Source organism: Pongo pygmaeus, chromosome 10 (genome assembly GCF_028885625.2).
Source record: "Pongo pygmaeus isolate AG05252 chromosome 10, NHGRI_mPonPyg2-v2.0_pri, whole genome shotgun sequence".
In the NCBI taxonomy this organism is placed as follows: domain Eukaryota; kingdom Metazoa; phylum Chordata; class Mammalia; order Primates; family Hominidae; genus Pongo; species Pongo pygmaeus.
Window position 1 is genome coordinate 49,604,260 of NC_072383.2, and position 11,786 is coordinate 49,616,045.

General features: G+C 45.1%; 1 protein-coding gene and 1 non-coding gene across 3 annotated transcripts in view; both read left to right on the forward strand.

The window, feature by feature from the left end:
* The window catches only part of ACVR1B (activin A receptor type 1B), a 45,764-nt gene that overhangs the window by 28,967 nt on the left and 5,011 nt on the right, over window positions 1-11,786 (forward strand). Inside the window, exons 4-9 of one of the 2 annotated variants that reach the window (XM_054444152.2) lie at window positions 702-932; window positions 2,456-2,578; window positions 3,770-3,937; window positions 4,965-5,121; window positions 6,584-6,708; window positions 11,608-11,738. In XM_054444152.2, the coding sequence (XP_054300127.1) occupies window positions 702-932; window positions 2,456-2,578; window positions 3,770-3,937; window positions 4,965-5,121; window positions 6,584-6,708; window positions 11,608-11,738 (935 nt within the window). The remainder of the gene's footprint in view (window positions 1-701; window positions 933-2,455; window positions 2,579-3,769; window positions 3,938-4,964; window positions 5,122-6,583; window positions 6,709-11,607; window positions 11,739-11,786) is intronic. The other variant, XM_054444151.2, reaches the window with a different exon arrangement.
* On the forward strand, window positions 7,395-7,501 carry LOC129011139 (U6 spliceosomal RNA). The gene has a single exon (XR_008493251.1). It is a non-coding gene; the product is annotated as a U6 spliceosomal RNA (small nuclear RNA).

The window sequence follows — 11,786 nt, forward strand, 5'->3', positions numbered from 1 at the left end:
GTATTTATTTATTTGATTGGAGGTGGGAGTAAGACAGTTAAGAGTCACTTGTGATGGTAAGGGTGATTGGATACATAGAGATACATTGAATGAGTCAAATGAAGCAATGTTGAGTTTTATAAAGACAGTAAAGTTAATCTTAGACTAAACATAGATAGTCCTCCATTCTACATCTGGAGTTCACTTGTGAGCAGAGCATTGCTCTCTTCGGAGATGGGAACCCATGGGCCTCACAGCACTGCCCTCTAGTGGCTAATAAGCAGAACAGCCAAAAGGTGGCCCCCAGCACATGAGCCCACACTTTCATGTTCTCTGCCCTTTTTCCTTCCTCCACCAAAATAAAGCAGATGTGGGTGGATCGGCCCACAGGTGGCTGGCTGAAGAGTTGGTAAATCTGGTCAAACATTTACATTCAAATCTACCATCCGTGCCTACTGAGAGGAGAAATTGCTTAGATAAGGAGTAGCTAATCATACACGTTTCCTGTTTGTGTTCACTCTTTCCCCATCTCTCCGCCTGGCTCAGCCCTCTGGTAGATTACCTAGAAATGTGTATGGGCAGCAGCAGCTCTCCATGGTTAGTGGACCAGTGTAGGATGAAGACACCATGTTAAGGGTGTTTCCGTTGTGCCAATTAGTGTGGGGGTTGGAAAATTTGTCAAATTTGCAATGTCAGGTTTCTTCCTATTCTTTGGTCCACAGGGTTACCCCTCTTTGTCCAGCGCACAGTGGCCCGAACCATCGTTTTACAAGAGATTATTGGCAAGGGTCGGTTTGGGGAAGTATGGCGGGGCCGCTGGAGGGGTGGTGATGTGGCTGTGAAAATATTCTCTTCTCGTGAAGAACGGTCTTGGTTCAGGGAAGCAGAGATATACCAGACAGTCATGCTGCGCCATGAAAACATCCTTGGATTTATTGCCGCTGACAATAAAGGTAAGGGCTGGGCTTGGATACAGCATTCCCAGATGGAGGATGCTAGAGAAAGTACATAGCTGTGGGGCGCACAGCTCTGTTTGCCTTCATCATTGTAACCCGTAGAGAGAAAACTTGAGTAAGGTCAAGGTTTCCATGCTTTCCTTAAAGTGTGGAGCCTTTTATTCCATGAAAAGCTTATACAGAAATCCAGGTTATCAAGCAAATAAACAAGCAGTTCTTACTCAGATAAACAAGATACATCCCCTCACCCTACCTGTTCAATTTCTCTTTCTCCACTCCCCCAAACCCACCTCCAGTGTAGTTCCTGCAGGGGGTCCTGTAAGCTTATTTTGAAAATCACTAGGATGGGCTGGGCACGGTGGCTCACGCATGTAATCCCAGCACTTTGGGAGGCCGAGGCAGGCAGATCACTTGAGGTCAGGAGTTCGTGACCAGCCTGGCCAACATGGCAAAACCCCATCTCTACTAAAAATACAAAAATGAGCTGGCCACAGTGACACGTACCTGTAATCCCAGCTATTCAGGAGGCTGAGGCAGGAGAATTGCTTGAACCCAGAAGGCGGAGGTTGCAGCGAGCTGGAGGTTGCAGTGAGCTGAGGTCGCGTTGCAGCGAGCCGGAGGTTGCAGTGAGCTGAGGTCGCGTCACTGCACTCCAGCCTGGGCGACAGAGTGAGACTCCGTCTCAAAAAAAAAAAAGAAAGAAAATCACTAGGGTGAGGAATTGTGGCCTCAACCCTGGCAAGGAGGATACGACAGAAAAGCCTGTAGTCCACAAAGTGTCGCCTTCAGACTCTGCTCTTGGTCAGTCCTGTCCCTGAGGATTCTTCTTTCCTTCTTCCTCTCCCTTTTATTGCTTTAGTTTTTGAATCTCTTGTGTGCCGGGCACCTCCCTATGTTTGAGGACCTCATTGACTAGCAAAGGATGACGAGTAAGGGTGATTAGAGGAGGTAAACACGAGTTGTTCTGTTGAGCACAAATTGGGGCTGACTTGCACCTGAGCCCAATTGAGACAAAGGTGGCAAGAATTGGTCAGGAAGAAAAACCTTCCTTGCAGGGAAGGGCCCTGCAGACATGTGCGAAGGTGAGGTTTGGGACCCAGCAAGTAACTTGGATGGCTGTGGGTGGAGAGGGAGGCAGAGGCCAGATTATGAGGGGCCTTTTTGAGAGGATTGTATTCCATTCTGAAGATAGTGGGTAGTAATTAAAATTTCATTCATTAATTCTATAACATTTATTGACTGCTGTGGGCCAGACCTCTGCTGGCTGCTTGGACCATCACACATAAGAGCAAGACACAGTCCCTCCCCTCACAGAGCTCCCAGGAAGAAGGGGACAGACACGTGGACAGGTAGTGGCACCCGGAGCACAGAGAGGATGCCATGAGTGGCTGGTTCACATTGTGTAAGGGTCTCTCTAGAAGTTGTGACATGACTTGCTCCTGTGGCACGGTGCAATTTAGAAGTTAGTGTCTACAAAGCCTACAGAAGATGCTATTTGTTTTTCATTCCTGAAACAACAGCAGACTGCTCATTCCTCACATTGCTATGGGAAGTTGTAATGGCTTCTGCTGCCCCCAAGCTGAGGAGCTTTAGACTCCAATACAAGGGAGGAAGGGGAAGAGCAAGATTTTTATTCCCGCTGAGTAAGCTATTCCTTTTTAAAACTATCACCTTTTGATAAAATTTAAATCTTACATGTTTTAAAAGGATCAAATCATGTCTTCTCTTCGAACTTGTTTGCAGGGTCCTCAGGACTTTGGGGCTGGTTAGAGTGCGAGAAGCAGTGTGTTGGGTGGGCCCCTTGTTTGTGATAAGAGAAGCCAAGATGTGTGCGTTTCTAGGATCCATTCCCTTTATTGATTCTGGTAGCTTGTGTGAGTAGGGATCTGGCTTTCAAAACCCACATTAAGGCCAGGAAAGGGAAACAATCGGACTCCCTCGTTCTTGCCTTTTTAACATGGGGTATATATAGTATGGTGCCCTGGAATCAGCGCCAGCCTGGAATTTTGGAGATTTCAACTCAATTTCCAGTCTTCCAATTGACAGCGGCATGGCTTAATTCGATTCCTGGCTTTGGTGTTTCTTTTTCTCCCTCCTCCTGCTCTCCCCCTTCCTGCTGTCCGTAGTGTAAAAGAGAAAATAAAGTGTATGCACTCTACCTTCTATTGCTCCTGTGAAGGATGAGATGCCTTTCTGGGAATACTTGGAAGTGGGCTGTTCATGCACTGAAAAGCATTTTTTGGCCTGGAGTCCAGTAATGCATAAAGGAGATCTTTCCTACTCACAGAGGTATCATAGCCTGGTAAGAACAACAGACTGAAAAGAAACATTACAGATGAGACAGGTGCTGTGTTTGGGCTGTGTTCAGGGGGTCGCTGGGACACAGGAGGCCCTCCAAGGCTTTCCTGTTTGGTGGTGGTAGATCCAGCTCATTGTGGTTCTCCCTTGCAGATGAGCAAGTCTTGGTCAGGATCAAAGCAGTGCTGCAGACAAAGCTGGTGATAGCTGTTACCTTCCCCAGGCATATGCGTCCTCTTTCCTGAGTACCTCACATTTCAAATTTGACATAATGTTCAGAATCCTACAGCTCACCTAAAAGAAATCAGGAGCAGTCCTAAGAAAGAAATGGTGTTCCCCTGTCCTTGCTGAGGTCCCAAACTGGTAGACCACTATAAATGAAAGGATGCTAGATGGGGCTTCAGGGGGCGTGGAGGTGGGAAATGTGAATTCAGGAGTCTAACTGGATTTTGTGTTGTACACACTCATCCTTACTAACCTTCACTGTTTTGCTGATAGTTACGCTTTTTCTGGAACTCATCTGTGGTTCTCTGCAGATAATGGCACCTGGACACAGCTGTGGCTTGTTTCTGACTATCATGAGCATGGGTCCCTGTTTGATTATCTGAACCGGTACACAGTGACAATTGAGGGGATGATTAAGCTGGCCTTGTCTGCTGCTAGTGGGCTGGCACACCTGCACATGGAGATCGTGGGCACCCAAGGTGAGTGGACGAGCACAGGAGCGGTGAAGTGATGTAGGCATGAAAGGTCCGCAGTGTCCTGATTTAGTTCCTAGAATTCCTTTTTACTGAGGAAGTTGAGGCTGGACCTCAGGAACTCTAGTTTAATTTAAAGGAAAGGAGGTTTGAGCTTCACTTAAGTGAGGCATCTACAGGGTGTTCCCTTCACCTCTGTCTTTAGAACTCCCTCAGGAACCCTATAACATCAATATTCAGCTACGTGTCAATCAATGGCTTGACATAGTCATTTGTTATGAAGGAGTAATCATCTTAGAATCCCACAATAGACATGAGAAAAAATGGAACTAAAAAGATAAACCAGTGTACGGGGAACATCAGTTTAGTGATTTCCATGTTCATTGATGGGGACAGCTGGCTTAAAGGCCACTTGGTGGATTAGATGCTGGGCCTTACTAATCTGGGAAGGTTTTCCTGGAGGAAGAAGACCTGAAGCTCTGCTGCTTGTTAACTATCATGTCGGCTCTTTGGGAGATCCTGGATCTTGTCACAATGGCAGGTGTGATCCCTGATGCCTGGTTGACCAGGGCCACAATGGAAAATCACCCATGAAAGTTAGATCCTATTCCTATAGCCTGTGCAGTGCCAGTTCTCATCATCAGGCCTGTTTCCTTCTGAGAACTAGGCATCGCAGCAACTTCCCTTCAGTCCCTCAGCACTTCTGTTCCTGAGCATATTTGCTCAGGGAAGGCGAGTAGTAGTAGTAAATATTAATACAAATATTAGCTAAATACACATGTCCTTCTGTGGTCTTAACTTAGCTACATGAATGCATTTAATCCCCACAACAGTCCCATGAAATAAGTACTGTCATTCTGATTTTATGGATAAGAAGACCGAGGTACAGAGGATGCTAAAGTTACTTTTCCAGGGTCACTGGATTAGCAGGAGGCAAAGCCAGGACTCAAACCTATACAGTCTGGCTGCATAGTCTATGCTTTTAACATTTATAACATCTCTTTGTAAAGATCCCTGTTTTTTTCTCTGCCAGGGAAGCCTGGAATTGCTCATCGAGACTTAAAGTCAAAGAACATTCTGGTGAAGAAAAATGGCATGTGTGCCATAGCAGACCTGGGCCTGGCTGTCCGTCACGATGCAGTCACTGACACCATCGACATTGCCCCGAATCAGAGGGTGGGGACCAAACGGTAGGAGGGCCTGATACTCTGCCCTTGCTAAGCAGCTTCTATTGAGTATCCCATCTGTGCCGTTTCCCGTATGCGCAGGAGAAGGAGGTGTCAAAAAAGGAGGCGAGGACCTTGCTCTCAGCCCACTGAAAGTTGAATTGAACATGCACTCCCCACATTGGAAAGTTGCATCACTGCATCTAACAGATAAAAGTGCTGAGAGCACAGCTCCATAAACTGTATGCACATTGGTGTTGGTGGTATTAAGGTCGGAGGGTAGAGAAGGACAATCTAGAGCAGGATTTAGAAGGATAGCAGGCAACAGGTGTGGCTCGGGAAAGAGGGAAAACACTGTCATCTCCTGTGCAGAGAGCTGTGAAGGAGGCAGGGAGCATGTGCTTAGGGACTGGAGAGCAGATTTGCCAAACTATAGCAGAGGTAACCCAGGATAGAGATTTGGGGCACCCTTCAAGATTATGGGCCTGCTTCCCACTTCATGCAGAAGTGAGGTAAGAAGTAAGGAGCTGTGATTGCAAATTGACTTCATGAGTTGGAAATGGGACTGCAATAGAGTGGAAGAGGTGGAAATCTGCTGAATCTAAATGAATTTAATTAAGATTATCCCCTGATTTATTGTGGGGGCTGGGTGGCTGGAATCATAGTAATTATTCATAATTACTACTCAGAGTCATTAAGGGTGCCACTGACCACCTCTAGAATTAATTTTGACATATCTATAGTCAGGTAAGATAACAAAAGAAGTTCGGAATGAAACTTAAGCTCAACCCATCACTGTGACTACATTCAATAAAGTGAAAGACCCTGGTGTCAGCCAAACATTATGTACTGTTACTGCCCCTGTGACCCACATTACAAGGACTTCTGCCAAGAAGTCAAAACGTGCTTCAAATAAACAAATCTTTACTCTCTCTTTGTTTTTTTGAGATGGAGTTTTGCTCTTGTTGCCCAAGCTGGAGTGCAATGGCGCAGTCGTGGCTCACTGCAGCCTCCGCCTCCTGGGTTCAAGTGATTCTCCTGCCTCAGCCTCCCGAGTAGCTGGGATTACAGGCATCTGCCACCATGCCTGGCTAATTTTTTGTATTTTTAATAGACATGGGGTTTCGCGATGTTGGCCAGGCTGGTCTCAACTCCTGCCCTCAGGTGATCCGCCCACCTTGGCCTCCCAAAGTGCTGGGATTACAGGCGTGAGCCACCGCACCTGGCCAAATAAACAAATCTTGATGGTTAAAAATAGAGATACACATCATAGTAGCCTGGTATTGCCAAATCTGTGCTGAAGTATTTAGAATCAAATCTAAAACATGGGAGTTTGCAATGAAGAGATGTGTACACTTCTTCTGCCCCAAGGGACTTTATCAGGGTGATACTCTTCCACATTCAGAGGGCTCCTGAATCAATACTTTGATTTAAAGAGAGCAATCATCATGTTTTGTGCGTGACCATGTTTGTTTTGCTATTGCAGATACATGGCCCCTGAAGTACTTGATGAAACCATTAATATGAAACACTTTGACTCCTTTAAATGTGCTGATATTTATGCCCTCGGGCTTGTATATTGGGAGATTGCTCGAAGATGCAATTCTGGAGGTACCTTTCTTTTTTGCCTTTGCTCCTACCTCCCATTCCAGGATGCTGGATCACCCAAAGCTGTTTTACTGCCCCCTTTCTTTTTACAACCTGTTGGATGCCTGTTGCCAGAGCCTGAATCATCGTTTAAGGTTGCCATCAAAGGTGTGGAGGTAGCTATGCTTAGGGTGTGTTTATTCTTCAGGGATCAGTTCGTTGAATAGTGTTGTGTGTTGTGGTAACCATTCTGAAGGCTCGTTTGGCTTTATAAACAAACAAACATTGTTTTATTAGTCCGTGGCGGGGAGTGCCCGGTGCGAATAGCACGGGATTCGTGCAGTGGTCTCCTTCACAGCAGAAGCAGCATATTCTAACGCAGTGGCTCCCAAGCCACATTCGTGGGAAACCCTGCTGTTTCCTTGTTAAGATAATAGTGCTAATTTCTAGATTCATAAAAGTGCACTCCCACAGTTAAAAATCGTTGGCATTTGCAGCTTCTTATTCATGACAGAATCCAGTAAGAAATAGTATCAGATTTAGCAGAAACACTTTTTATTGTCAACTTAGTATATCAGTATTTTATGATAATTTCCACTTATTCTGCCACATGATCAAGTTCCAGGACCTCTAGATCCCTACTCTCAGCCATTTATCTGTGATATAAGAGATTCCAGGGCAGTGAAAGTGATTGAAAAAAAGAACTGGTGGTGCTCACTTCGCCAGCACATATACTAAAATTGGAACGATACAGAGAAGGTTAGCATGGCCCCTGCGCAAGGATGACATGCAAATTCCTGAAGTGTTCCATATTTTTTAAAGACCTAGTATTTGATAGCAGCACAGGGTGACTATAGTCAATAATGTAATTGTACATTTTAAAGTAACTGAAAGAATATAATTGGATTGTTTGTAACACAGTGTAAATGCTTGAAGGGATGGATATCCCATTTTCCCTGATGTGATTATTATGCATTGCATGCCTGTATCAAAACATCTCATGTACCCCATAAGTATATACATCTACTGTGTTCCCACAAAAATTAAAAATTAAAAAAATCTAATCTACAAAAAATATGACAAGTCTTCCAGCAGAACTGTTTTATATATTAATACCCTTTTCCAGCTTCCATTTATGATGTGTTTGGTAAAATCCAAATTATGGAAATAGTGCCCAGGTAGTATTCATGGAATTGGACCTCTTAAATTTTGATCAGTATATGCAGTAAAACAGACTAAGAGGCCAGGCGCAGTGGCTCACGCTTGTAATCCCCAGCACTTTGGGAGGCCAAGGCGGGCGGATCACGAGGTCAAGAGATTGAGACCATCCTGGCCAACATGGTGAAACCCTGTCTCTACTAAAAATACAAAAATTAGCAGGGCATGGTGGTGCACACCTGTAGTCCAGCTACTTGGGAGGCTGAGGCAGGAGAACACTTGAACCCTGGAGGTGGAGGTTGCAGTGAGCCAAGATCGAGCCACTGCATTGCAGCCTTGCGACAGAGCAAGACTCCATCTCAAAGAAAAAACAAACAAAAAACAGACTAAGAAAAATCTGGTCACACAGGTCTTAAACTGTGAATAAGTTTATTTCTTCTTATGACATCCAGAAATTGAGGCTAAATATATAATAATACTAACATTTATTCACCACTTGCTATGTATAAGCTCATTTAATCTTTACTACTACAAGTAAATAATAAGTAGGTGCTATTATCATCACCATTTTACAGATGAAGCAGATGAGTCACAGAGAAGTTAGGAAATTTGTCCAAGGTCACATAACTATTTTAGTAAACAAGGGTTCAGACTCGGACAGGCTGAGGCCAGAGCTTAAGCCTGTTAACTACCCCTTAGATAATTACCAAGTCCAATTCTCTATTTAAAAATATTGCCCGGGCTGGGCACTGTGTCACACCTGTAATCCCAGCACTTTGAGAGGCCAAGGTGGGCTGATTACCTGAGGCCAGGAGTTCGAGACCAGCTTGGGCTACATGGTGAAACTCTATCTCTACAAAAATAAAAAATTAGCCAGACATAAAGGCTAGGCATGGTGGCTCACACCTGTAATCCCAGCACTTTGGGAGGCCAAGGTGGGCGGATCACCTGAGGTCAGGAGTTCGAGACCAGCCTGGCCAATGTGAAGCCCTGTCTCTACTAAAAATACAAAAATTAGCCAGGTGTAGTGGTGGGCGCCTGTAATCTCAGCTACTCAGGAGGTTGAGGTAGGAAAGACTCCATCTCTGCTTAAAAAATAAAATAAAATTGTCTCCTTAGCTCAAGACAGCAGGGCTTTTTGTTTTGTTTTGTTTTTCTTTTTCTGGAAAAGGGCTTGAGAAAAATTAATTGGCTTTTTATTTTTATTTTTTTGAGAGAGGGTTTCTCTTTGTCACCTAGGCTGTAGTGCCATGGCATAATCTTAGCTCACTGCAACCTCCACCTCCTGGGTTCAAGCCAGTCTCCTGCCTCAGCCTACCAAGTAGCTGGGATTACAGGTGCCCACCACCACTCCCGGCTGATTTTCCTATTTTTAGTAGAGATGGGGTTTCATTGTGTTGGCCAGGCTGGTCTCGAACTCCTGACCTCAGGTGGTCCACCTGCCTTAGCCTCCCAAAGTGCTAGGGGTATAGGCGTGAGCCACTGTGCCTGGCCTAAATTGGCTTTTTAAAACTATCTTTTTATTATGGAAAATCTTTAAGTTTGTAGTTCTTAAAGATGAGGACTTAAAAAAATGCAATGCTATTACCACACTTTAAAAAATGAACATTAGGCCGGGCACGGTGGCTCATGCCTGTAATCTCAGCACTTTTGGAGGCCGAGGTGGGCTGATCACAAGGTCAGGAGTTTGCGACCAGTCTGGCCAACATAGTGAAACCCCGTCTGTACTAAAAATACAAAAAAATTGCTAGGTGTGGTAGTGTGCACCTGTAGTCCCAACTACTTGGGAGGCTGAGGAAGGAGAATCACGTGAACCAAGGAAGTGGAGATTGCAGCAAGCCGAGATCGTGCCACTGCACTCCAGCCTGGGCAACAGTGGAGACTCCGTCTCAAAAAAGAAAAAAAAAAGAACATTAGGGGTCAGGTGCAGTGGCTCGCACCTGTAATCCCAGCACTTTGGGAGGCTGAGGAGGGCAGATCACCTGAGGTCAGGAGTTCAAGACCATCCTGGCCAACATGGTGAAACCCTGTCTCTACTAAAAATACAAAAATTAGCCGGGTGTGGTGGCGGGCACCTGTAATCCCAGCTACTCGGAGGCTGAGGCAGAAGAATCGCTTGTACCCAGCCGGTGGAAGTTGCATTACGCTGAGATCGTGCCATTGCACTCCAGCTTGGGTGACAAGAGTGAAACTCTCAAAAAAAAAAAAATTTAATGCTTTTTTTTTTTTTTTTTTGAGACAGAGTCTCACTCTGTCACCCAGGCTAGAGTGCAGTGGCGTGATCACAGCTCACTGTAGCCTCCACCTCTCCAGGCTCAGGCGAACCTTCTACTCCAGCCTCCTGAGTAGCTTGGGACTACAGGTGCACCACCATGCCCTGCTAATTTTTGTATTTTTAGTAGAGACGGGGTTTCACCATGTTGCCCAGGCTGGTCTTGAACTCCTGTGTTCAAGCAATCCTTCCACCTCGACTTCCCAAAGTGCTAGGATTACAGGCGTGAGCCATTGTGCCTGGCAAACATTAATATCACTTAACATCTAGTCAGTGTTGAGATTTCCCCAGTCTCCTAAATTTTTAAAGTAGTTTGTTCAAATCGGGGTTCCAATAAGTTTTATCCCCTGCAGTTGATGAATACACCTCCTACATCTCTTCTTGTCTACATGTTCCCCCTCATTTTTTCTTCCCACTCTGTTTTTTCGGAGAATCCAGGTCATTTGTCCTGTAGAATTTCCCAGGCTAGATTTTGCAGATTGCTTAGGTAGAGTTCACATATTCTACCCTTCCTGGTATTTCCTATGAATTGGTAGTTAGATCTGGCAGCTAGAATCATTTCTGGGGGTTCGGGGACACGTATCCTTCACAGGGGTTCCTCTGTCCTTCCGTGACAAGTTGCATAGCGTTGGTTCTCTATTTTTGTGTTGTTAACGTGCCATGGTGATATTGTCCAAAACTAAGCGAATGATTACTTCCCCTACATATGTATTTGGTTCCCATGATATATAGTTGGAATAGGAGAGGCAGAAAAAATACTTGATTCTTTCCACTTATTTACCATTTTTCAAAATAATGAGGTGGTTCTGTAGCCTCCCACAGAGGTGACTGAAGTTTCCTTTTTTAGACTTTAAAAATATTTGTTTCCATTGAAGTTATTTGTCTTATTGTTACTTTTAAAGGTTCCCATCTTTGCTCAGTTGGGAGCTTATCGAGTTGGTGCCTTTTGATGTGACCCCAGTAGTCTTTGATAGATTCCTTGCTTTGGCCATGAAAAAAAATGTTCCTGGCTACTCTTTTGTATTTCTTTTTGTTTAGTTGTTTTGTTTGAGACAGAGTCTTGCACTCTTGCCCAGGCTGGAGTGCAGTGGCACGATCTCTGCTCACTGCAACCTCTGCCTCCAGGGTTCAAGCGATTCTCCTGCCTCAGCCTCCCTAGTAGCTGGGACTACAGGTGTTTGCCACCATGCCTGGTTAATTTTTGTATTTTTAGTAGAGATGGGGTTTTACCGTGTTGGCAGGGGGTGGTCTCAAACTACTGATCTCAGGTGATCCGCTTGCCTTGGCCTCTCAAAGTGCTGGGATTACAGGCATGAGCCACCATGCCCGGCCCCTTTTGTGTATTTCTTGTTCCATACTTAGAATTAACTAACTTTCTAAGGAACCTTAGGGGGTAGTGGTATTTACAGAGCACAATGTAGGTTTTGTCACTGGCTTCTGAGTAATCTTTTCCTGCTGTTGATAACTCAGGTAGATATTTTCTTTTCTCCCAGGAGTCCATGAAGAATATCAGCTGCCATATTACGACTTAGTGCCCTCTGACCCTTCCATTGAGGAAATGCGAAAGGTTGTATGTGATCAGAAGCTGCGTCCTAACATCCCCAACTGGTGGCAGAGTTATGAGGTAAGAAGCCAGCTTCCTGCGGCTTTCCCATCAGCCTGATTTCTCCAC